At 44.0% G+C, this 26,660-nt stretch overlaps 2 protein-coding genes across 3 annotated transcripts; one reads left to right on the top strand and one right to left on the bottom strand.

The window, feature by feature from the left end:
• The first annotated feature begins 517 nt into the window (after positions 1-517).
• LOC106563103 (ankyrin repeat domain-containing protein 34B-like) lies at positions 518-3,103 on the top strand. Its single transcript, XM_082958134.1, has one exon. It carries the CDS (start codon positions 539-541, stop codon positions 2,270-2,272), a length of 1,734 nt encoding a protein of 577 aa, XP_082814260.1. The 5' UTR covers positions 518-538; the 3' UTR covers positions 2,273-3,103.
• A 13,664-nt stretch (positions 3,104-16,767) lies between these two features.
• On the bottom strand, positions 16,768-20,856 carry LOC106563021 (uncharacterized). 2 transcript variants are annotated; one of them, XM_014128215.3, is made up of 4 exons: positions 20,691-20,856; positions 19,497-19,598; positions 18,294-18,431; positions 16,768-17,954 (listed from the first exon to the last, which is right to left on the bottom strand). In XM_014128215.3, the coding sequence occupies exons 1-4, from the start codon at positions 20,691-20,693 to the stop codon at positions 17,721-17,723; spliced, it is 477 nt and encodes a 158-aa protein (XP_013983690.3). In that variant the 5' UTR covers positions 20,694-20,856; the 3' UTR covers positions 16,768-17,720. The 2 variants fall into 2 exon arrangements, with proteins under 2 accessions (XP_013983690.3, XP_013983691.3); XM_014128216.3 differs by lacking the exon at positions 19,497-19,598 and having other exon boundaries at positions 20,691-20,855.
• Positions 20,857-26,660: the final 5,804 nt, after the last annotated feature.

Here is a 26,660-nt window from a genome sequence, read left to right as displayed (position 1 = left end):
TAATGTGAATTCAATTTGAAATCAACAAAAAATGCCATTGTATTTAAGTTAAAAGTTGGGTAAAAAAAAGAAGAAAAGACGATGACTTTTCACAAATCGAATCAATTTTCAACATTGATTCAACGTCATCACATTTCATTATTTTGTTGAAATGACGTGGAAACAATGTTGATTGAGCCAGTTTTTGCCCAGTGTGAGACCACCGATTACATGTTGCACTCATAACCCTGTCTACTTTTTGTTTGGTACAGTATGTTTTCCAGTGTTGTTAATGCTTACATGATCTGATGCCTGTCTTCGTGTAATGGCATTATCTTCCCTTTTCTCCCACCTCACTTAATGACCAATCAACCGAAAGACCTAAATCAGTTGAATCATGGCTGTTGCACCCAGAACCAAGGGTTGGTGATGTAAACTCTAATGAAACCAAACAGACCATTCCTTCTCTCTCATCTCCACAGACCACTGCCCTGTCTGAGTGCCTGAGATCCATCCCTACCTGTGCAGGTTGACTCCCCAAGTCAGAGAGTGAGAGATCATGGAGGGGGAGGAAGGTGTGACAGGGGACCCTCCCGAGCCGGGAAACGCCCTCCTCCAGGCCGTGTTCCTCTGCCGCCTGCGCCTTACACGTCTCCTCTTGGAGGGTGGAGCCTACATCAACGAGAGCGACGGGTGTGGCCAGACGGCCCTGATGGTGGCCTGTAAGACGCGGCACGCTGACCGGCAGAGCGCCAGCCGCACCCGCATGGTCCAGTACCTGCTGGAGAGCGGAGCCGACCCCAACATCCAGGATAAGGCGGGCCGCTCAGCCCTGATGCATGCCTGCCTGGAGAGGGCTGGGGCCGGGGTGGTGTCCCTGCTCCTGGCCAGTGGAGCGGACCCAGGCCTGGAGGACCATTCTGGGAGCTCAGCGCTGGTCTACTCCGTCACGGCCGGCGACAAGGAGGCTCTGAAGGTGCTGCTGGACACCTGCAAGGCCCGAGGGAAGGAAGTGATCATCATTACCACCAACACACTCCCCTGTGGGACGTCCAGGACCAAACAGTACCTCAACGTGCCCCCGCTCACCCCCCTCGACCAGGGGGGAGGGCTGCACCTGACGGCTGCTCCTCCCTGCGCCTCACCCTCTGAGATCCAGCTCCTCACCTCCCCTCAGTGCACCTCCTCCTCCTCTTCTCATCCCCCTCACCAAGTCTTTAACTTTAAGGAGGACCAGTGTTCTGGGTGTGTGACAGTGAGCTCCCAGCCTGACCCCCAGTCACATGCTCCCGTTCTGGAGCAGAGCAGGGTGGAAAGGCTGATGCAGCCCCTCCAGAGGCTGAACTCGGAGCCCTGGCTGAGGATTCCTGCCTCACTACTGGCCCTGCATCCCGACGCTGCTCCCTCGTCCTCAGATGACCTCCCAGACATCAGCCCAGAGGAGGAACTCTCCCTCATGACCAGCAGGTTGGGCTGGAACAACTACGACAACAGCGCCCCTATCTGGTACAACTGCAGTACTGACGTGGATAACAACACTGCTAATGTTATTAGCTTTAGCAAGTCTGAGGGGAGGTTGAATGAGGAACAGGTAGGGGAAAGGGGTCAAAGGGAGGAGGAAGAGGGGCTGTTGGTGCGTAAGTTGTCCTTTGCCGGCCTCTCTTCGCCACACTCTGCCTCCAACCCAAACCTCCACTCATACAGCATCGGCACAGGCCAGGGGCCCCCTTTCCCATCTTTCTCCACTGGTACCAGACTCCCCGGCTGCCCCCTCCCCCTTCCTATGTCCAGCCTGCGCAGCATCATCCAGAGACGCCACCTGGGTGCCGACCACTACAACTCTGACCCGCAGCTGGCTGTGCCTACCGGGGGCTTCCCTGAGGAGGGCCGAACCCCGCTGGAGAGCAGGAGACAGGCCACTTCCCGCTCCTCCACCATGCTGACCTCCAGGGAATCACTGGTGGCCCCAAACCTGACCAAGAGAGCCCTCTCTGGGCTGGAGCGTCAGGGCTCAGGGGCCCTCCTCCTGGGCCACATCTCCCAGACCCGCCCAGGGTGCCTACCACCCCTGAACTCTCACAACCACACCCCCATCCCTCACATCGTTGGAGTGGCCAACCCCTGCCCCAGCCCCTGTGTCCTGGGCAGCAGTCCCAGCAGTAGGGCCGTCTGCCGGGAGGTAGCAGGCCTGAGGCCCCTCCTTCCCTCAGCTCCCTCCGGCCTTCCCAAAGACCTGAGGACCAGGAGGATGCTGCTGAGGAGACACTCCATGCAGACAGAGCAGATCAAGTAGCTGGGAGACATTGATGGGATGTTTGGCCACTGAGAGGCAGCAGTGTCTGATAAACCAGTTTCTCGATATTGATCCTGGGGACACATAGCACATGAGTGGAGCCTATATCTGCTGACTTAAAGGCATTGAAAAACACCTACAGTGCATTCGGAAAGTATTCAGAACCCTTACATTTTTCACATTTTGTTACGTTACAGCCTTATTCTAAAATTGATGAAATTACATTTGTCTCCCATCAATCTACACACATTACCCCACACTGACAAATCAAAAACAGGTTTTAAGAAATGTTTGCACAAAACAGAAATACTTTATTTAATAATTATTCAGACCCTTTGATATGAGACTTGAAATTTAGCTCCGGTGCATCCTGTTTCCATTGATCATCCTTGAGTCTACCTGTAGTAAATTCAATTCAAATCAAATTTATTTTTATATAGCCCTTCGTACATCAGCTGATATTCTCAAAGTGCTGTACAGAAACCCAGCCTAAAACCCCAAACAGCAAGCAAAGCATGTGAAAGAAGCACGGTGGCTAGGAAAAACTCCCTAGGAAAAACTCCCTAGAAAGGCCAAAAACCTAGGAAGAAACCTAGAGAGGAACCAGGCTATGAGGGGTGGCCAGTCCTCTTCTGGCTGTGCAGGGTGGATATTATAACAGAACATGGTCAAGATGTTAAAATGTTAAAATGTTCATAAATGACCAGCATGGTCAAATAATAATAATCATAGTAGTTGTCGAGGGTGCAACAAGCACGTCCGGTGAACAGGTCAGGGTTCCATAGCCGCAGGCAGAACAGTTGAAACTGGAGCAGCAGCACGGCCAGGTGGACTGGGGACAGCAAGGAGTCATCATACCAGGTAGTCCTGAGGCATGGTCCTAGGGCTCAGGTCCTCCGAGAGAAAGACAGAAAGAGAGAAAGAGAGAATTTGAGAGAGCATATTTAAATACACACAGGACACCGGATAAGACAAGAGGAAATACTCCAGATGTAACAGACTGACCCTAGCCCCCCGACACATAAACTACTGCAGCATAAATACTGGAGGCTGAGACAGGAGGGATCAGAAGACACTGTGGCCCCATCCGATGATACCCCCGGACAGGGCCAAACAGGCAGGATATAACCCCACCCACTTTGCCAAAGCACAGCCCCCACACCACTAGAGGGATGTCTCCAACCACCAACTTACCGTCCTAAGACAAGGCCGAGTATAGCCCACAACGATCTCCGCCATGGCACAACCCAAGTGGGGGGCGCCAACCCAGACAGGAAGACCACGTCAGTGACTCCACCCACTCAAGTGACGCACCCCTCCCATGGACGGCATGGAAGAACACCAGTAGGCCAGTGACTCAGCCCCTGTAAAAGGGTTAGAGGCAGAGAATCCCAGTGGAAAGAGGGGAACCGGCAAGGCAGAGACAGCAAGGGCGGTTCGTTGCTCCAGCCTTTCCGTTCACCTTCACACTCCTGGGCCAGACTATACTTAATCATAGGACCTACTGAAGAGATAAGTCTTCAGTAAAGACTTAAAGGTTGAGACTGAGTCTGCGTCTCTCACATTGGTAGGCAGACCATTCCATAAAAATGGAGCTCTATAGGAGAAAGCCCTACCTCCAGCCGTTTGCTTAGAAATTCTAGGGACAATTAGGAGGCCTGCGTCTTGTGACCGTAGCGTACGTGTAGGTATGTACGGCAGGACCAAATCGGAAAGATAGGTAGGAGCAAGCCCATGTAATGCTTTGTAGGTTAGCAGTAAAACCTTGAAATCAGCCCTTGCCTTAACAGGAAGCCAGTGTAGGGAGGCTAGCACTGGAGTAATATGATCAAATTTTTTGGTTCTAGTCAGGATTCTAGCAGCCGTATTTAGCACTAACTGAAGTTTATTTAGTGCTTTATCCGGGTAGCCGGAAAGTAGAGCATTGCAGTAGTCCAGCCTAGAAGTAACAAAAGCATGGATACATTTTTCTGCGTCATTTTTGGACAGAAAATTTCTGATTTTTGCAATGTTACGTAGATGGAAAAAAGCTGTCCTTGAAACAGTCTTGATATGTTCTTCAAAAGAGAGATCAGGGTCCAGAGTAACGCCGAGGTCCTTCACAGTTTTATTTGAGACGACTGTACAACCATCCAGATTAATTGTCAGATTCAACAGAAGATCTCTTTGTTTCTTGGGACCTAGAACAAGCATCTCTGTTTTGTCCGAGTTTAAAAGTAGAAAGTTGGCAGCCATCCACTTCTTTATGTCTGAAACACAGGCTTCTAGCGAGGGCAATTTTGGGGCTTCACCATGTTTCATTGAAATGTACAGCTGTGTGTCGTCCGCATAGCAGTGAAATTTAACATTATGTTTTCGAATGACATCCCCAAGAGGTAAAATATATAGTGAAAACAATAGTGGTCCTAAAACGGAACCTTGAGGAACACCGAAATTTACAATTGATTTGTCAGAGGACAAACCATTCACAGAGACAAACTGATATCTTTCCGACAGATAAGATCTAAACCAGGCCAGAACTTGTCCATGTAGACCAATTTGGGTTTCCAATCTCTCCAAAAGAATGTGGTGATCGATGGTATCAAAAGCGGCACTAAGATCTAGGAGCACGAGGACAGATGCAGAGCCTCGGTCTGACGTCATTAAAAGGTCATTTACCACCTTCACAAGTGCAGTCTCAGTGCTATGATGGGGTCTAAAACCAGACTGAAGCGTTTCGTATACATTGTTTGTCTTCAGGAAGGCAGTGAGTTGCTGTGCAACAGCTTTTTCTAAAATTTTTGAGAGGAATGGAAGATTCGATATAGGCCGATAGTTTTTTATAATTTCTGGATCAAGATTCGGCTTTTTCAAGAGAGGCTTTATTACTGCCACTTTTAGTGAGCTTGGTACACATCCGGTGGATAGAGAGCCGTTTATTATGTTCAACATAGGAGGGCCAAGCACAGGAAGCAGCTCTTTCAGTAGTTTAGTTGGAATAGGGTCCAGTATGCAGCTTGAGGGTTTGGAGGCCATGATTATTTTCATCATTGCGTCAAGAGATATAGTACTAAAACACTTTAGTATCTCCCTTGATCCTAGGTCCTGGCAGAGTTGTGTAGACTCAGGACAATGGAGCTTTGGAGGAATACCCAGATTTAAAGAGGAGTCTGTAATTTGCTTTCTAATGATCATGATCTTTTCCTCAAAGAAGTTCATAAATTTATTACTGCTGAAGTGAAAGCCATCCTCCATTTGCGAAGGCTGCTTTTTAGTTAGCTTTGCGACAGTATCAAAAAGAAATTTCGGATTGTTCTTATTTTCCTCAAATAAGTTGGAAAAATAGGATGATCGAGCAGCAGTAAGGGCTCTTCGATACTGCACGTTATTGTCTTTCCAAGCTAGTCGGAAGACTTCCAGTTTAGTGTGGCGCCATTTCCGTTCAAATTTTCTGGAAGCTTTCTTCAGAGCTCGTGTATTTTCTGTATACCAGGGAGCTAGTTTTTATGACAGATGTTTTTAGGGGTGCAACTGCATCTAGGGTATTGCGCAAGGTTAAATTGAGTTCCTCGGTTAGGTGGTTAACTGATTTTTGTCCTCTGACGTCCTTGGGTAGGCAGAGGCAGTCTGGAAGGGCATCAAGGAATCTTTGGGTTGTCTGAGAATTTATAGCACGACTTTTAATGCTCCTTGGTTGGGGTCTGAGCAGATTATTTGTTGCAATTGCAAACGTAATAAAATGGTGGTCCGATAGTCCAGGATTATGAGGAAAAACATTTAGATCCACAACATTTATTCCATGGGACAAAACTAGGTCCAGAGTATGACTGTGGCAGTGAGTAGGTCCAGAGACATGTTGGACAAAACCCACTGAGTCGATAATGGCTCCGAAAGCCTTTTGGAGTGGGTCTGTGGACTTTTCCATGTGAATGTTAAAGTCACCAAAAATTAGAATATTATCTGCTATGACTACAAGATCCGATAGGAATTCAGGGAACTCAGTGAGGAACACTGCATATGGCCCAGGAGGCCTGTAAACAGTAGCTATAAAAAGTGATTGAGTAGGCTGCATAGATTTCATGACTAGAAGCTCAAAAGACGAAAACGTCATTGTTTTTTTTTTTGTAAATTTAAATTTGCTATCGTAAATGTTAGCAACACCTCCGCCTTTGCCGGATGCACGGGGGGTATGGTCACTAGTGTAACCAGGGGGTGAGGCCTCATTTAACACAGTAAATTCATCAGGCTTAAGCCATGTTTCAGTCAGGCCAATCACATCAAGATTATTATCAGTGATTAGTTCATTGACTATAACTGCCTTGGAAGTGAGGGATCTAACATTAAGTAACCCAATTTTGAGATGTGAGGTATCACAATCTCTTTCAATAATGGCAGGAATGGAGGAGGTCTTTATACTAGTGAGATTGCTAAAGCGAACACCGCCATTTTTAATTTTGCCCAACCTAGATCGAGGCACAGACACGGTCTCAATGGGGAAAGCTGAGCTGACTACGCTGACTGTGCTAGTGGCAGACTCCACTAAGCTGGCAGGCTGGCTAACAGCCTGCTGCCTGGCCTGCACCCTATTTCATTGTGGAGCTAGAGGAGTTAGAGCCCTGTCTATGTTCGTAGATAAGATGAGAGCACCCCTCCAGCTAGGATGGAGTCCGTCACTCCTCAACAGGCCAGGCTTGGTCCTGTTTGTGGGTGAGTCCCAGAAAGAGGGCCAATTATCTACAAATTCTATCTTTTGGGAGGGGCAGAAAACAGTTTTCAACCAGCGATTGAGTTGTGAGACTCTGCTGTAGAGCTCATCACTCCCCCTAACTGGGAGGGGGCCAGAGACAATTAATCGATGCCGACACATCTTTCTAGCTGATTTACACGCTGAAGCTATGTTGCGCTTGGTGACCTCTGACTGTTTCATCCTAACATCGTTGGTGCCGACGTGGATAACAATATCTCTATACTCTCTACACTCGCAAGTTTTAGCTTTAGCCAGCACCGTCTTTAGATTAGCCTTAACGTCGGTAGCCCTGCCCCCTGGTAAACAGTGTATGATCGCTGGATGATTAGTTTTAAGTCTAATACTGCGGGTAATGGAGTCGCCAATGACTAGGGTTTTCAATTTGTCAGAGCTAATGGTGGGAGCCGTCGGCGTCTCAGACCCCACAACGGGAGGAGTAGAGACCAGAGAAGTCTCGGCCTCCGACTCCGACTCGCTTAGGGGAGAACCGGTTGAAAGTTTCTGTCGGCTGAATAAGCGACACCGGTTAAGCATTCCTACAGCATTTCCCTCCAGAAGCCATGAGAAAGATGTCCGGCTGCGGGGACCGTGCGAGGGGGTTTATACTAACGTTACTATCTGTACTTACTGGTGGCACAGACGCTGTTTCATCCTTTCCTACACTGAAATTACCCTTGCCTAACGATCGCGTCTGAAGCTGGGCTTGCAGCACAGCTATCCTTGCCGTAAGGCGATCGTTCTCCTGTATATTATAAGTACAACGACTGCAATTAGAAGGCATCATGTTAATGTTACTTAGCTTCGGCTGTTTGAAGTCCTGACGAACCATGTCCAGATAAAACCTCCGGGGTGAAAAAGTTGAATGAAAAAAGTTGAGTGAGGGAAAAAGTAAAAATATACGGTAATGAAAAAGTAAAAAACCGTCAGGTAGCAAAGTAAGATCGGCAACAAAACGCACAGCAGCGTAAACAAGTCTGCAAGTTGTGACAGGAAACAGGAATTGATCGTACATGATTTGGAAAGGCACACACCTGTCTATTTCAGGTCCCACAGTTGACACTGGATGTCAGAGCAAAAACCAAGGTCACCAAAAACCCGATGGTCAATCTGACAGAGCTCCAGAGTTCCTCTGTGGAGATGGGAGAACCTTCCAGAAGGACAACCATCTCTGCGGCACTCCACCAATCAGGCCTTTATGGTCGAGTGGCCAGACGGAAGCCACTCCTCAGCAAAAGGCACATCACAGCCCGCTTGGAGTTTGCCAAAAGGCACCTAAAGGACTCTGACCATGAGAAACAAGATTCTCTGGTCTGATGAAACCAAGATTGAACTCTTTGGCCTGAATGAAAAGCGTCACGTCTGGACGCTTTTCCTAGGGTGAAGCATGGTGGTGGCAGCATCGTGCTGTGGGGATGTTTTTCAGCGGCAGGGACTGGGAGACTAGTCAAGATCGAGAGAAAGATGAACGGAGTGAAGTACAGAGAGAGAACCTGCTCCAGAGCGCTCAGACTGGGGCAAAGGTTCACCTTCCAACAGGACAATGACCCTAAGCACAAGACAACGCAGGAGTCTATGAATGTCCTTCAGTGGCCCCGCCAGAGCACAGACTCTCTCCAATCGAACATCTCTGGAGAGACCTGAAAATAGCTGTGCAGCGACGCTCCCCATCCAACCTGACAGAGCTTGAGAGGATCTGCAGAGAAGAATGGGAGAAACTCCCCAAATACAGGTGTGCCAAGCTTGTAGTGTCATACCCAAGAAGACTTGAGGCTGTAATTGCTGCCGAAGGTGCTTCAGCAAAGTACTGAGTAAAGGGTCTGAATACTTATGTAAATGTGATATTTCAGTTTTTTTGCTTTATTATTATGGGGTATTGTATGTAAATTGATGACGGGTGGGGAACAATTATATCCATTTTAGAATAAGATTGTAACATAACAAAAATGGGAAAAAGTCAAGGGGTCTGAATACTTTATGAATGCACTGTATATTAAAAAATAAAACCTGACGCATGACACATCCTAAATAGTGAGAACATTTCAAATACTTACCTTGTCACCATTCTATTGAGTCTTGTTAATGGGAGTAGCTGATTGAAATGAGGACCTGTTTGTAGTTTGTAGTGGGTCCCAGGACTGATTTCAGGAATCCTGTGCTAAACCAACCTGCCAGGGAGAGACTGTAGCAATGTTCAGCCTTGTGCGTAGATTCCAGTGTACTGTCACCGTGGTTCTATAAATACCTTTATGTTTACATGTAATGTATGTTGCAAATTATGAATAAAAGACCGTTTTAAAAAACAAATGACGTAATGATAAATGGTGAAATATTATGACCAATCACGGAACGCCTGAGCCCCGTTTATTTCTTTCTGGTCCTGGCGAGGAAAAAAAGAACTGTCGGGAGGTTCTCTCCTGCACTGTTCAACCAATCCAGTAAATGTGGAGGAGGAGTTAAGATTGAGTGTCGCCTTGATAACGTCCGAAAGTGGAAGTCGCGTCACAGGCTCTCTTTCCATTTGCCCTGAAAACCGGATCCATCCGGTTGTTACAGAACCCACTGAGGGAGCCCTGACTCTAATCTAAAGTACAGGGTAAGTATAACGTAACAATCAGAAATGACAATACTTGAGGGCAGTGGAGGCTGGTGGGAGCTGCTACAGTATGATAGGCTCACTGGAATGGAATAAATGGAACGGTATCAAATGGCTCAAACATATTGGAAACCACTTTTGACTCAGTTCCAATGATTCAATTCCAGCCATTACAATGAGCCTGTCCTCCTATAGCTCCTCCCACCAGCCTCCACTGCTTGAGGGGCACTATAGTGTAAAGTAGAACCTCAAATTTGATTTAGAAAGCACTTTTTGCCCACCAAAGTAGCTACCGTGTTCCAGAGCCATATACTTAATGAATTAGGACAACTTTTAGAATTTGATAAATGTTCTAATTCTAATTGTAATGTTATTGAATAGCTAACATGGCTGCCAAATGAAATCAAACTTTACTTGTCACATGCGCCAAATACAACAAGCGTAGATCTTACCGTGAAATGCTTACTTACAAGACCTTAATTAACCAACAGTGCAGTTCAAGAAGAGTTTAGAAAATATTTACCGAATAAACTAAAGTAAAAAGTTGTAAAAAGTAACACAATAAAATAACAATAATGAGGCTATATACAGGGGATACCAGTACCGAGTCAGTGTGGGGAGGTACAGGTTAATTGAGGTAATTGAGGTAGGGGTGAAGTGACTATGCATAGATAATAAACAGCGAGTAGCAACAGTGTACAAAACAAATTGAAGGGAGGGGGGGGTCAATGTAAATAGTCCGGTGGCCATTTGATTAAATGTTCAGCAATTTTATGGCTTGGGGGTAGAAGCTGTTAAGGAGCCTTTTGGTCCTAGACTTGGCGCTCCGGTACCGCTTGCCGGGCGGTAGCAGAGAAAACAGTCTATGACTTGAGTGACTAGAGTCTCTGACAATTTTATGGGCTTTCCTCTGACACATCCTATGATGCAGCCGGTCAGGATGCTCTCAATGGTGCAGCTGTAGAACTTTCTGAGGATGTGGGGACCCTGCCAAATCTTTTCAGTCTCCTGAGGGGGTAAAGGTTTTGTCGTGCCCTCTTCACGACTGTCTTGGTATGTTTGTACCATGATAGTTCGTTGGGAATGTGGACACCAAGGAACTTGAACCTCAAGACCTGCTTCACTACAGCCCCATTGATGTTAATGGGGGCCTATTCGGCCCGTCTTTTCCTGTAGTCCTTGATCAGCTCCTTTGTCTTGCTCACATTGAGGGAGAGGTTGTTGTCCTGGCACCACACTGCCAGTTCTCTGACCTCCTCCCAATAGGCTGTCTCATTGTTGTCGGTGATCAGGCCTACCACTGTTGCGTTGTCAGGAAACTTAATGATGGTGTTGGAGTCGTGTTTGGCCATGCAGTCGTGAGTGAACATGGAGTACAGGAGGGGACTAAGTACACACCCCTGAGGGGCCCCTGTGTTGAGAGGGAGGTGTTTAGTCCCAGGGTCCTTGTCTTAGTAATGAGCTTTGTGGGCACAATGGTGTTGAACGCTGAGCTGTAGTCAATGAACAGCATTCTCACATAGTGTTCCCATTGTCCAGGTGGGAAAGGGCAGTGTGGAGTGCGATTGAGATTGCATCATCTGTGGATCTGGTGGGGCAGTATGTGAATTGAAGTGAGTCTAGGGTATCCGGGAGGATGCTGTTGATGTGAGCCATGACCATCCATTCAAAGCACTTCATGGCTACAGACGTGAGTGCTACGGGGCGGTAATCATTTAGGCAGGTTACCTTCACTTTCTTTGGCACAAGGACTATGGTGGTCTGCTTGAAACATGTAGGTATTACAGACTCAGTCAGGGAGAGGTTGAAAATGTCAGTGAAGACACTTGCCAGTTGGTCAGCGCATGCTTTGAGTACACGTCCTGGTAATTCGTCTGGCCCCGCGGCTTTGTGAATGTTGACCTGTTTAAAGGTCTTACTCACATCGGCTACCAAAAGCGTTATCACACAGTCATCCACAACAGCTGGTGCTCTCGTGCATGCTTCAATGTTGCTTGCCTCGAAGCAGTAGGCTCGCATCGCTGGGCAGCTCTCGTCTGGGTTTCCCTTTGTAGTCCATAATAGTTTTCAAACCATGTCACATCTGACGAGCGTCAGGGCCGGTGTAGTAGGATTCAATCTTTATCCTGTATTGACGCCTTGCTTGTTTATTGTTTCGTCTGAGGGCATAGCGGGATTTCTTATAAGAGCCCAGATTAGTGTCCCGCTCCTTGAAAGCGGCAGCTCTAGCCTTTAGCTCGATGCAGATGTTGCCTGTAATCCATGCCTTCTGGTTGGGATATGTACGGTCACTGTGGGGACGACGTCGTCGATGCACTTATTGATGAAGCCGATGACTGAGGTGGTATACTCCTCAATGCCATTGGATGAATCCCAGAACATAGTCTGTGCTAGCAAAACAGTCCTGTAGCGTAGCCTCCGCATCATCTGACCACTTCCATATTGAGCGAGTCACTGGTGCTTCCTGCTTTAGTTTTTGCTTGTAAGTAGGAATCAGGAAGATAGAATTATGGTCAGATTTGCCAAATGGAGGGTGGGGAGAGCTTTATATGCATCTCTGTGTGTGGAGTAAAGGTGGTGTAGAGTTTTCTTTCCTCTGGTTGCACATGTGACATGCTGGTAAAAATGAGGTAAAACTGATTTAAATTTGCCTGCATTAAAGTCCCCGGCCACTAGGAGCACCGCTTCTGGATGAGAATTTTCTTGTTTGCTTATGGCCTTATAGAGTTGGTTGAGTGCGGTCTTAGTGCCAGCATCAGTCTGTAGTGGTAAATAGATGGCTACGAATAATATAGATGAGAACTCTCTTGGTAGATAGTGTGGTCTACAGCTTATCATAAGGTACTCTACCTCAGGCGAGCAATACCTCAAGACTGCCATATAATGTTGTAGTGTCATGTAAATGCAACATAATGATCATTCTAGACATTCAGTTTTATATTATTTGTTTACTATTCCCCATGTAATGTTAATGGGGAGCTAACATGGCTGAATGCTGAATTGTCATGTAAATTCATTGGCCCAACTCTCTAAATGCAGTCACCATACCCTAGGTCAACACCAACACTAAAATAGGCTACTAAAAATTATTAATTCATGCAGTTTAGTGGATTATCGGGATGGTTTTAGGACCATGCAGGTAGCTCAGATATGATGTGAAGGCTATTTGCCCTACTGGCTGAGAGCACTGAGGTACGGCTGAGAGCACATCCATGCAGCTGCACTGAACAGCGCAACTTTTCTCTCAAAACATCGCAGCAGGTCGAAGATGGTAGTAGGTTTATGGCTAGTTTACTGCTTTTTGACTTGCTATGAAACTAAACTATAGTTTTTAATCCCGGTGCTGAGCTAGTGCGTAGCAGCTACTTGCTGTATGACAACTGAAGTAAAACAGTGAAGGACAATGTGTAGTTCAGCTAGTGAATGTCAATGAGAAAAATACTGAGAAAGAGCAGTGGACAGAAACACTGAAAATAAACAACCAGAAACTTACTGTTACGATGGATACAGGAGCTGGGTGTAACGTCTTGTCGGTGAGAGACTGAAACCGCTGAAAGTGAAAGGGAAGGGCGATTCCATGCAAAAATCCAACTGCACGCTAATGACGTATTCTGGCCACCAGATGGAGCCAAAGGGCAAGAAAACACTCAAACGTTAACGCAAAGAGAAAGTGTTTGACCTGGAATTTCAAGTGATAGAACAACATGCACCGGCAATACTTGGAAGATCAGCTTGCCTGCAAATGGGCTTAGTACAGAGAATATTCAAGCTAGAACAAAGGACAGAGATTGATATTTTGAGTGACTTGGATGTGTTCCAGGAGTTCATCATATATAAATAGACCCAGAAGTCACACCAGGGGTTCACTCACCCAGAAAAGTGCCTGTAGCACTAAAAGAAATGCTTGAAAAGGAACTTAACCGCATGGAAAACATGGATGTCATCATCAGGCAAACTGAGTCTACTGAATGGGTAAACAGCTTTGTGACAATAGTGATGCCAAACATAATATGGGTATGCATGGACCCACAGGATCTGAACAAAGCCATCAAGAGAGAACATTATCCTTTATGTACCATTTTAAGAGGTAGTTGCTTAAATGGCCAACGCCAAGGTATTTTCAGTAGTTGATGCAAAACAAGGATTCTGGCAAATCCAACTACATGAAGAGAGCTCCCGACTCGGCACGTTCAGTACGCCATTTGGGAGGTATTCATTCAAGAGACTGCTGTTCGTAATTGCGTCTGCTCCGGAGGTGTTCCAGAGGTGCCTCGCCAAGCATCTGGATGGTCTGGAAGGTGTTGTAAACACCATGGATGACATTCTTGTCTGGGGGGATGACACAGATCAGCACGACCGGAGACGGAGACAGCTACTAGACAGACTGAGAAGCATCAACTTGAAACTGAATAAGGACAAGTGCAAAATCAGAATGACAGAAATTCGCTACATTGGACATATGTTAAGCAATGGCTTGAAACCAGACCCCCCGAAAAGAGCAGAGCAATACAAGAAATGCCAGAGCCAGAGGACAAAGCAGCGCTTCAGGGGTTCATGGAAATGTTGCAGTATCTCGCAGAGTTCATCCCAAATCTCTCAGATGTCAGCGCACCACTGAGACAACTGCTGGAAGGAGACGTTCAGCGGCACTGGGAGTCTTCACAGGAACAGAGCTTCAAAAGCTTGAAAACACTTGTCAGCAATGTGCCAGTGTTAAAGTACTATGATGTGGGGAAAAAAACTGTGACACTATCTGGGGATGCAAGCTCCGAAGGCTTGGGAGCTGTGATCCTGCAAGATGGTCAGCCAATCGCATGCGGGTCAAGATCCCTCACAAGCTGTCAAGAGAGATTTGAAAAACAGCTACTGGCGATAGAGTATGGCTGCGAGAAGTTTCATTAATACCTGTATGGAAAACAGATCCGGGTGGCGTCAGACCACAAGCCCTTGGAAACGATCTTCAAGAAGTCGCTCCAGAAAGCATCAGCCAGACTGCAGAGAATGCTGACGAGACTACAGAGATAATCTACATGTGACATACAAACCAGGAAACGAGAAACGCACCGCTGCACTGAGCTGAGCATACCTGAAGGAACAGAGAGTGAAACTGCCGGATGGTGAGCTGGATGTAAACTACATCGCTCATCAACTTCCTGTTTCAGAAGAGAAAGTGCAGCAATTCAAAACTTCAACAGCAGAAGATGAAGAGTTAAGACTGGTCACAGTAACAGTTAAAAAAGGATGGCCAGACACGAGTGGGACAGTTGCAAAGAAAATACAGCACTACTGGACCTTCAGAGAGAACTTGATATGCTCTTATAGACTGCTGTTCAAAACTTGTCGTTCCTCAGAAAATTTGAGAAGAAATTATGGAGAAAAAATCCACAAAGCACACATGGGAATTGTAAAATGTAAGGAGCGAGCAAGCGATGTTCTGTTGTGGCCAAAATGTGCAGTCTGCAACAAACACAAAAACAACAACCAAAGAGAGCCGCTCATGTCTCGTCCAGTCCCAGAGAGAGCTTGGGCCAAAGTTGGAGTGGACCTCTTCCATTACAACGACACAGAATAAGTACTATGTGTGGATTACTACTCACAAATACCCAGAAATCTACAAACTCAGTGGGACAACAAGTAAACACATCCCTTATCTTACCTCATTGGCACTCACTGTATATAGACTTTTTTTGTTTTCTTTTTTTTCTACTGTATTATTGACTGTATGTTTTGTTTATTCCATGTGTAACTCTGTGTTGTTGTACGTGTCGAATTGCTATGCTTTATCTTGGCCAGGTCGCAGTTACAAATGAGAACCTGTTCTCAACTGGCCTACCTGGTTAAATAAGGTGAAATAAAATAAAAAATAAATAAATCATTAGCAGTCTGAACTGCTCTCGATGGTGCAGCTGTAGAACCTTTTGAGGATTTGAGGACCCATGCCAAATCTTTTCAGTCTCCTGAGGGGAATAGGTTTTGGCGTGCCCTCTTCAAACCAGTGTGTCTATGTATGCGGATGGCTCCGCATTATACGTCAGCTACTACCGCAACTGAAATGACTGCAACACTTAGCAAAGAGCTGCAGTTAGTTTCAGAATGGGTGGCAAGGAATAAATTCATCCTAAATATTTCAAAAACTAAAACCATTGTATTTGGGACAAATCCTTCACTAAACTCTAAACCTCAACTAAATCTTCTAATAAATATTGTGGAAATTGAGCAACTTGAGGAGACTAAACTGCTTGGAGTAACCCTGGATTGGAAATTGTCATATTGATACAACAGTAAAGGCTCTAGTTTTGTCGCACCTGGAGTACTGTTCAGTTGTGTGGTCAGGTGCCACAAAGAGGGACTTAGGAAAATTGCAATTGGCTTAGAACAGGGCAGCATGGCTGGCCCTTGGATGTACACAGAGAGCATTAATAATATGCATGTCAATCTCTCCTGCTCAAAGTAGAGGAGAGATTGACTTCATCACTACTTGTATTTGTGAGAGGTATTGGCGTGTTGAAAGCACCGAGCTGTCTGTTTAAACAACTTGCACACAGCTCAGACACCCATGCATACCCCACAAGACATGCCACCAGAGGTCTATGCACAGTCCCCATGTCCAGAACAGACTACAGTACTACATAGAGCCATGACTACATGGAACTCTATTCCACATCAGGTAACTGATGCAAGCAGTAGAATCAGATTTAAAAAACAGATAAAAAGTAAATGTTATGGAACAGTGGGGACTGTGAAGCAACACAAACATAGGCACAGACACATGCATACACACACATGATAACATACGCAATATACACACACGTACACATGCATTTTGTGTTGTAGATATGTGTTGGTGGAGTATGGGCCTGACGGCACACACTTAATGTGTTGTGAATTCTGTAATGAATGTATTATAATGTTTTTAAAATTGTATAACTGCCTTCATTTTGCCGGGCCCCAGGAAGAGTAGCTGCTGCCTTGGCAGCAACTAATGGGAATCTATAATAAATACAAATAATAAAGGTGTTGAATACTTATTGACTCAAGACATTTCAGCTTTTCATTTTTAATTAATTTGTAAAAATGTCAAAATAATATATTTCCACTGAAATCTTGAGCAATCAGGGTTCATATACATTTCTGATCAACTTTAATTTACTTGATTAAAATGAAAGATGAAATCAATAAGTGTTTTATTATACTTTTATTATACTAAGAACAAGACAGCTGTCTATTGGGGAGTTCCTGTTTACTGTTTAAAAGTGACATAAAAGGGTGACAACTCCATAGCTTACAGCAAAAAAAAATATTATTGCTGTTGTCTATTATTTAATGTGACTATAAATCAAATGTAAAAAAAAATTTAAAGCATTATATGAGGACTTTAGTCTGTGTTGCATGTTAAAATATGGCAATTCTTATTTGTTTTGTCAACATGCGACATCTATCAACTAGCCTATAAGGAATCTTCTAGAAAATGGTAGGTGTGTACCTCCAGTAAAAATAATAGCCAATATCTTAAAACACATTTATGTCTGGACATAACTGTTTGGTAAATGAATTGTCTCATTGAATATGTGAGGTTATTCAGGTTAACCTTAATTGTGGGCGGCAGGTAGCATAGTGGTTAGAGAGTTGAACTAGTAAACGAAAGGCTGCAAGATCAAATCCCCGAGCTGACAAGGTTCTGCCCCTGAACAAGGCAGTTAACCCACTGTTCCTAGGCCGTCATTGAAAATAAGAATTTGTTTTTAACTGACTTGCCTTGTTAAATAAAGAAAAAAAAATAGAATGTATCCCAAGAAGTCCAGTAATACATAATAAATTATGTTGAAAGGAAATAGATCCAATCCATCTCATCCCCCCTAATGTCTTACCATTTCTGATTTCAATATTATCAGGTAGTTTACAGGTAATTGTTAATCCCAAAAATATTCTGAATAATGGGATTATTTGAGTTTTGCACCTAACATCGCTTCCCTGATGCATAAGTAGGAGTATCCTATCGGTGTATGAGAACAAGTAAAGCATCAACTCCAGAATTTTCTTGGAGGGGGGGGACCTTTGACCGATAGTAGTATCTTTCGATTAGAGTCCACTATTTGTTTCCTCTTCAGCCATATTGGTCCTGGTTTAGCCTAAATCCCAGGCCCAATGGTTATTGGTGTAATGCCATTTTCGTGCATTGGGGTAATGACACTTTCATGTGTGATTTCAGGGCTCGATTCTTTGTTGACCCACATAATGATGGCGACTATAATGATAATGGCGGCCATGGCTCCAACAACAGCAATGAGCTTCCAGGAGGCCTTGACGGTGTCACATTTCATCTGCTTCTGCACCTTCATTGCGGTCTTGTGGAAGGGCTTGCTCTAAACAAACAAACAAACCAACCAATCAAGTACCAAAGTCAAAATACACTGTTATGACAATGTAATGTATGTAATGTAATGTATGTAATGTAATGTACAATGTAATGTACAATGTAATATAATGTAATGTACAATGTAATATAATGTAATGTACAATGTAATGTACATTACAATGCAATGTAACACCACTGTCTATCTTGAACAGCAAAAAGGACCTCAGGTTCGTGGCAGACAGGCCAGAGTGAGGTCTGAACAGCTTTTGTGTGAAAACGTTCACTGTAAAACATTTATCTGAATTGGAAGCGTATGTCTAAAACAAATTTGCAATCCCAGTCTCACCTTCAATTCCCCAGCCCTTTCGTCAAGGTCCTGCACTTTCTCCTTGCGTTCCTCAGTCTTCTCCATGTTGTCCATCATGATGACCTTCACCTCCTCTGCCTCCTCCTGAACCTGGCGCTGCTGGTTGTTATTCTCAGGCTGAGAGAGATGGAGCATGAAATGAATAAAACTTTATTTAAAAAAATATATTTTGTGGTGCAATATGTGGTATCCATTTTCAACCCTGTTCATATGAGTTTTCAACACAAAATACACAGGATTGTTATGATATTGAAAACATTGCGATTTAACGGAAATGTAATGACACAAGCGCTTGCGACGTTTTTAACATCATAACAATCCTGTGTATTTTGTGTTGAAAACTCATGTGAACTGGGTTGAAGCACATATGAACTGGATAGTGCATTTACCGCATCACCACAACATGTTTATTGTAAACATAATGATGCCTCCTGCTTGTAACTGTCGCCCCTTTTTCAGGACAATCTCATAATTGAATCAAGACATTGATATCATCCTCAGAAATGTTGACCATCTCACTAAACCTGTAACCACTTGGAATAGAATAGCTAACATAGTTTAAATGTGCCTTGTGATTTAAGAGAACCTCTTTGACAGCCAGAAGAAGTGGTAGAATGTGAGTTTCCCACCAGGGTGAAATTTCTAATGGGTACAGATCTAGGATCAGCTTCCCCTCCCTCGATCTTAACCTTTACCATTAGTGAGTGAAATGCAAGAAACTAACCCCAGATCAGCATCTATAAGGGCAAATTCACCCTACTTTTTTTGTTTCTGACAAAAAAGATTACAGTGGTCAAGGTTGGAATTTTGCACTCTAAAAAAAGGAAGAACTGTAAACCAAGCAAATCACATTTTTATTTATCACATGCGCCGAATACAAATGGTGTAGACTTTACTGTGAAATGCTTGTTTACGAGCCCTTTCCAACAATGCAGTTTAAAAAAATAAATAAATGTAAAACAGTAACACAAGGAATAAAATACACAATAATTAAGCTATATACCAGTACCAGTTCAATGTGCATGGGTACAAAGTATTTGAGGTAGATATGTACATAAAGGCAGGGTAAAGTTACTAGGCATCAGGATAGGTAAAAATAAAGAACAGAGTAGTATTAGCATATGATGAGTGTGAAAGTGTGTCAGCTGTCATCATTTTTTTAAACAATTGTATTTGTTTTACCTTTTTCTCCCCGCTGCAACTCCCTAACGGGCTCGGGACAGGCAAAGGTTGAGTCATGCGTCCTGCATGACCTGCCAAACCGCGCTCCTTAACACCCACCAGCTTAACTCGGAAACCAGCCGCACCAATGTGTCAGAGGAAACACTATTCAACTGACGACTGTGGTAAGCCTGCAGGGGCCCGGCCCGCCACAAGGAGTCACTAGAGCATGATGAGCCAAGTAAAACCCCCCTGGCCAAACCCTCCCCTAACCCGGACGATGCTGGGCCAATTGTGCACCGCCCTATGGGATTCACGGTCACGGCCGGTTGTGACACAGCCTGGGAACAAACCTGGGTCTGTAGTGACGCCTCCAGAACTGCGACGCAGTGCCTTAGACCGCTGAGCCACTCGGAGGGCCTTCAGCTGTCATTTTTATAAATGTATTTTACTACAGCAAAATAATGCGTTGGGTGGCATTTATTTATGTTTTTATTTAACTAAATATTAGGATAAAAAATACCCCCTTTCAAATATATTGTATCTATGTATGTCAGATCAATTCTACATTTGATTGAGCTGTGTTGGTTCTGAACTCAAATTAATATTATCGTCAATATGTTGTCTGTGTTTAGCTAACAGTAAGTAAATCTTATGATTACATTTGTGGTGTGGTAATGTGTCATCAACGACTTCCAGGTAGCCTAGGATATATGCTGGGGTGTGTGTCAATAAGCTAAAGTGGCTTCCTTTGTCCGTCTCCTCCCCATCATCTGCATAATGTCTGAAAACTAAAATGTAGGATAAAGCCAAATATAGCATGTGGAATTTCATATTACCTGTCCGTTGAGTTCTTCGAACTCACTAGGCTACAGGCAAAGGGACATGTGAGGAGAGGAACCCACTTTAGACTATTGAGATGCACCCCTAGGTGAATGCTCAAAGTAGCATTTAGCCTAAAACATCAATTTTATCACTTGTAAATTGTGTTATCTAAACACTCTATATTATAACAAAATATAAACTAGGCTCTATGCATCCTCTTTGATCTCAAACGTAATTTCACAGAACATTATTCTGTCAACAAAGGCAAAGGGAAAGTATAAGTAGCCCACGCATCTGAAGTTAAACTCAATATGACAATAAGTTGGAAGGACACATAAAACATTGTCTTCTTTTCCTTTTTTGATTAATGTTGTAATTTTAACAGCTTACCATGTTTCTGCACGATTTTATTGTTATCCCGAGAATGAAAAACCTCTCTTTAAGTCAGTGCAAAGTCCAGAAGAAAAAGCATTCTGGTCAGGAGGGATCATGCAGGCCTTCGTGACTTACTCACCCCGCCTTGATCGTGATAGTGAACTGTTCTGCACATCATTTTGACAACATCTTTTATATGTGGCCTGCCTTGTCACTAAAGGAAGAGGAGGGCAACACTCCTCCCTGGTTGACCTTTCATAGGTAGTGTTCTATTGCAGCTTGAAAGAATCTCTGGGGGAAATGAAGTTTATCCATTCTATTATTTTCTATTGTACCATTATTCTATTCTAATCTTTTATGAAGTTATTCAATTACATTACTGTCAAATGCTATCGCATATAGCCTACACTTTATAGTCTGAATGGCAAGGTTTATTGATGAAAATTTGTTTTCTATTTGTTTAAATTATTTTTTGAATTGTATTATTTGTGTACTTGTTTGACATTTTACTTCACTGTCAGGAGCTAGTAACATAAGCATTTCGCTCCATCCACTATAACATTACATTTATTCATAACATCTGCTAAACTGTGTACATTACTTTTATTTGATTTACTATTACAGTAATCAAAGACCCAGGGGCCAATTATGAAGTGGAAGGATCTCAGTAAGGTAGCCTAAAAATTATTTTATAATTCAATGAGAATTATGGCAACAAATAAGACGCTTGTATACATCACACAGAAAGGGGATCCACAGAGTGTTTACACTACAAGCGGCACTTGCCTAGCCACACTAACCTCGCCATCATGTGGGTGCTAAAACAAGCTACCAAGCAAGTTAGGCACTGCTACGTATCAACAGCCATTGTCAGACAATCCAGTTGGGGTTGGAAGCTATGGTGAGCTTCAATTGGTCACGTCATATCACGGATTTGAATAAAGTTCAGCTTTCCCCAGCTGTTCAGCTCCCTCGCCCATGCTGACATTGTTCAACGGTCCCCTTGCCCACTCCACTTCGCTCTTTCCTTCCATTGAAAGTGAATGGCTTCCGATGTTTCACCATGCAATGTCACTTCCTAGTGTAAACGCACGTCTGAGCAGGGGAACGCAACCTTTAACTTATGATGTGGTTAGCTGATACGTAAGAAATGTGCCTAACATGGGTGCGCGAACAGCCCAACCAAAACAAACAAAAACGTAACACAATTGTCATATATGCTCTTACTGTTCGACTGGGAAGCATGCGACAGGGTTAATACCTATTCTACAGTTTTAATTTAAGAATTAGGAAAATAATAGCCTACAGTATATTTATATTGGCAAACAAATAGGCCTATAACTACTGTACATACGGTGCATTCGGGAAAGTATTCAGTCCCCTTGACTTTCCACATTGTTACATTACAGCTTTATTCTAAAATTGACTAAATTGTTTTTTATCCTCATCAATCTACACACAATACCCCATAAGGACAAAGCAAAAACAGGTATTTTAAAAATGTTGCAAAAATAAACTGAAACATCAAATTTATATAAGTATTCAGACCCTTTAGTCAGTACTTTGTTGAAGCACCTTTGGCAGCGATTACAGTCTCGAGTCCTCTTGGGTATTACACTACAAGCTTGACACACCTGTATTTGGGGATTTTCTCCCATTCTTCTCTGCAGATTCTCTCAAGCTCTATCAGGTTGGATGGGGAGCGTCGCTGCACAGCTATTTTCAGGTCTTTCCAGAGATGTTTGACCAGGTTCAAGTCCGGGCTCTGGCTGGGCCAATCAAAGACATTCAGAGACTTGTCCCGAAGCCACTCCTGCGTTGTCTTGGCTGTGTGCTTAGGGTCATTCTCCTGTTGGAAGGTGAACCTTCACCCCAGTCTGAGTGCTCTGGAGCAGATATTCATCAAGGATCTCTTTGTACTTTGCTCCGTTCATCTTTCCCTTGATCCTAACTAGTCTCACAGTCCCTGCCGCTGAAAAACATCCCCACAGCATGATGCTGCCACCACCATGCTTCACCGTAGGGAAGGTGCCAGGTTTCATCCAGACGTGATGCTTGGCATTCTGGCCAAAGAGTTCAATCTTGGTTTTATCAGACCAGAGAATCTTGCTTCTCATGGTCTGAGAGTCTTTAGGTGCCTTTTGGGAAACTCCAAGCGGGCTCTCATGTGCAGCGTGTCTGAGGAGTGTCTTCCATCTGGCACTCTACCATAAAAGCCTGATTGGTGGAGTGCTCCTTCTGGAAGGTTCTCCCATCTCTACAGAGGAACTCTGGAGCTCTGTCAGAGTGACCATCGGGTTCTTGGTCACCTCCCTGACCAAGGCCCTTTATTTTTTTTCTTGTTTTTAACCTTTATTTAAATAGGCAAGTCAATTAAGAACAAATTCTTAGTTACAATGACTGCCTACCAAAAGGCAAAAGGCTTCCTGCGGGCCTCCATTCTCCCCCGATTGCTCACTTTGGCATGGCGGCCAGCTCTAGGAAGAGTCTTGGTTCCAAACGTCTTCCATTTAAGAATGATGGAGTGGTCTCCCGAGTGTCACGGCAATCTAAGGCACTGCATCACAGTGCTAGAGGCGTCACTACAGACCCTGGTTAGATGCCAGGCTGTGTCGCAGCCGGCCACGACCGGGAGACCCATGAGGCGGCGCACAATTGGCCTAGCATCGTCCGGGTTAGGGGAGGGTTTGGCCAGCCGTGATGTCCTTGTCCCATCGCGCTCTAGCGACTACTTGTGGCAGGCCGGGCGCATGCACGCTGACTATGGTCGCCAGCTGTATGGTGTTTTCTCCGACACATTGGTCCAGCTGTCTTCCGGGTTGAGCAAGCAGTGTGTCAAGAAGCAGTGCGGCTTGGAGGGGTCGTGTTTCAGAGGACGCATGGCTCTCGACCTTCGCCTCTCCCGAGTCCGTACGGGAGTTGCAACGATGGGACAAAACTGTAACTACCAATTTGACATCACGAAAAAGGGGTAAAAAGTAAGTAAAAATAAATACAATGATGGAGGCCAATGTGTTCTTGGGGACCTTCAATGCAGCAGAAATGTTTTGATACCTTTCCCCAGATCTGTGCCTCGACACAATTCTGTCTCGGAACTCTAAGGACAATAAGAATAAGGCTGTAATGTAACAAGTTAAGGGGTCTGAATACTTTCTGAATGCACTGTATACATTAACATTTTGCTAACCCATAATGCAATTTCTCATCGACGCACAAATAGGAGGAGAAGAGTGCTCAAGCTTATGGCTGAGTTGTTCGTAAAGGAAGAGGAACCAAATCCTGCCAATTGTCTCGCCCCTCAAGATCCCTCAAGATGCCATCTATTTTGTGAAGTGCACCAGCCCCTTCTGCAGCAAAGCACCCCCACAACATGATGCTGCCACCCCCGTGCTTCATGGTTGGGATGGTGTTCTTCGGCTTGCAAGCCTCCCCCTTTTTCCTCCAAACATAACGATGGTCATTATGGCCAAACAGTTCTATTTTTATTTCATCAGACCAGAGGACATTTCTCCAAAAAGTACGATCTTTGTCCCCATGTGCAGTTGCAAACCGAAGTCTGGCTTTTTGATGGCGGTTTTGGAGCAGTGGCTTTTTCCTTGCTGACTGGCCTTTCAGGTTATGTCAATATAGGACTCGTTTTACTGTTGATGTAGATACTTTTACCGGTGTCCTCCAGCATCTTCACAAGGTCCTTTGCTGTTGTTCTGGGATTGATTTGCACTTTTCACACAAAAGTACGTTCATCTCTAGGAGACAGAACGCGTCTCCTTCCTGAGCGATATGATGGCTGCGTGGTCCCATGGTGTTTATACTTGCGTACTATTCTTTATACAGATTAACGTGGTACCTTCAGGCGTTTGGAAATTGCTCTTAAGGATGAACCAGACTTGTGGAGGTCTACAATTATTTTTCTGAGGTCTTGGATGATTTCTTTTGATTTTCCCATGATGTCAAGCAAAGAGGCACTGAGTTTGAAGGTAGGCCTTGAAATACATCCACAGGTACACCTCCAATTGACTCAAATGATGTCAATTAGCCTATCAGAAGCTTCTAAAGCCATGACATAATTTTCTGGAATGTTCCAAGCTGTTTAAAGGCACAGTCATCTTAGTGTATGTAAACTTCTGACCCACTGGAATTGTGATACAGTGAATTAGAAGTGAAATAATCTGTCCGTAAACAATTGTTGGAAAAATTACTTATGTCATGCACAAAGTAGATGTCTTAACCGACTTGCCAAAACTATAGTTTGTTAACAAGACAAATGTTGATATTTGGTTGCGTGCATACTAGGTTTGGTTAGCTCCTATCAGAACTCTGCTAGACGAAATGAACGTTTATGCCCATTTTTTTCAATTTTTGCCTAAAATGACATACCCAAATCGAACTGCCTGTAGCTCAGGCCCTGAAGCAAGGGTATGAATTTTCTTGGTACAATTTGAAAGGAAACACTTTGAAGTTTGTGGAAATGTGAAAGGAATGTAGGAGAATATAACACATTAGATCTGGTAAAAGATAATACAAAGAAAGAAAAAATTATTTTTCATAATTGTTTTGTTCCATCATCTTTGAAATGGAAGAGAAAGGCCATAGTGAATTATTCCAGCCCAGGCGCAATTCAGATTGTGGCCACTAGATGGCAGCAGTGTATGTGCAAAGTTATAGACTGATCCAATGAACCATTGCATTTCTGTTCCAAATGTTGCATCAAGCCTGCCCAAATGTGCCTAATTTGTTTATTAATAACTGTCCATGTTCAAAGCTGTGCAGTTTTTAAAAGACCTTCGCTTGAAAAACTAGAAAAAAGTGGCAGTAGTTCTGTTGGTCCCTCTTGAGACGCCGTAGTCAGAATTTATCTGAATTCATGTAAAATAACTTAATAAATCTTTAATTAATGTTGATGTTTTTGCTGAAGTGCGGTACTTCTCAAGTTAAAAAATGTGCATGAAATAGTAATCTCTTGTTGAATGACAACAAACAAACAAGAATTCCTACTGTTGACCAATCACCGACGTAGGGGCGTTCATTTCGGGCTACTGAACTTCCGCTTGGCGCAAGAAAGAAATGGTGTACAGGAAGAGCAGAAAAACACTTGCTGAAGACCAAAATGAACAAAAACGTCACAAAATGTCATAATATATGCACAAACTGTTTCGGATGGGAAGCATGCGGATGCCTACTCACCACACCTCGTTCATGATGGTGAACTGTTCTGCACATTATTTTGACAACATCCTTTATTTAGCCAGCCTTTATTTAGCCAGTCACTAAAGGAAGAGGAGGGCAACATTCCTTTCATAGGTAGTGTTCTATTGCAGCTTGAAATGATCTCTTGGGAAAAGCAGTTTCCCAAAAATAAAGTGAATCTATACTATTTTCTATTGTACAGTTATTCTAATCTATTATAGAGCTATTATATTATTATATTCAAATGCTACAGCATGTAGCCTACACTTTATAGTCTGAATCACAAGGTTTATTTATGAAAAATGACTTTTTCCATGGCGACCTATAATATACAGTATTCACATGATCGTTTTCTATTTGTGTGTTCAAATGATTTACTATTGCATTAATCAGAGACCCAGGGGCCAATTTATGAAATGGAAGGACCTCAATAAGGTAGCCTAAAAAAACTTTAATAATTCAATTATATTTATGCCAACAAACAAATGTTTACATCATACATAAAGGTGATTCACCGAGCGTTTACACTATACAAGCGGCACTGGCCTACCCACGCTAGCCTCGCTCTCATGTGGGTGCTATTACAATCGAGCAAGCAGCTTGGTAGTGCTACGTTTCAACAGCTATTGTCAGCCAATCCAGTAGGGGTTGGAAGCTAAGGTGAGCTTCAATTGGTCACTCGTGTAGCGATATCACGGAGGATTTGAATAAAGTTCAGCTTTCCCCAACTCTCGCACTGTTCAGCTCCCAAGCCCATGCTCGTGCTGCTCAAAGGTGTCCCGCCCACCCGTTTCTCTC

Source organism: Salmo salar, chromosome 11 (genome assembly GCF_965601325.2).
Source record: "Salmo salar chromosome 11, fSalSal1, whole genome shotgun sequence".
Lineage (NCBI taxonomy): Eukaryota > Metazoa > Chordata > Actinopteri > Salmoniformes > Salmonidae > Salmo > Salmo salar.
The sequence above is the reverse complement of the archived record's forward strand: the minus strand, read 5'-3'. Positions and strand labels throughout refer to the sequence as shown.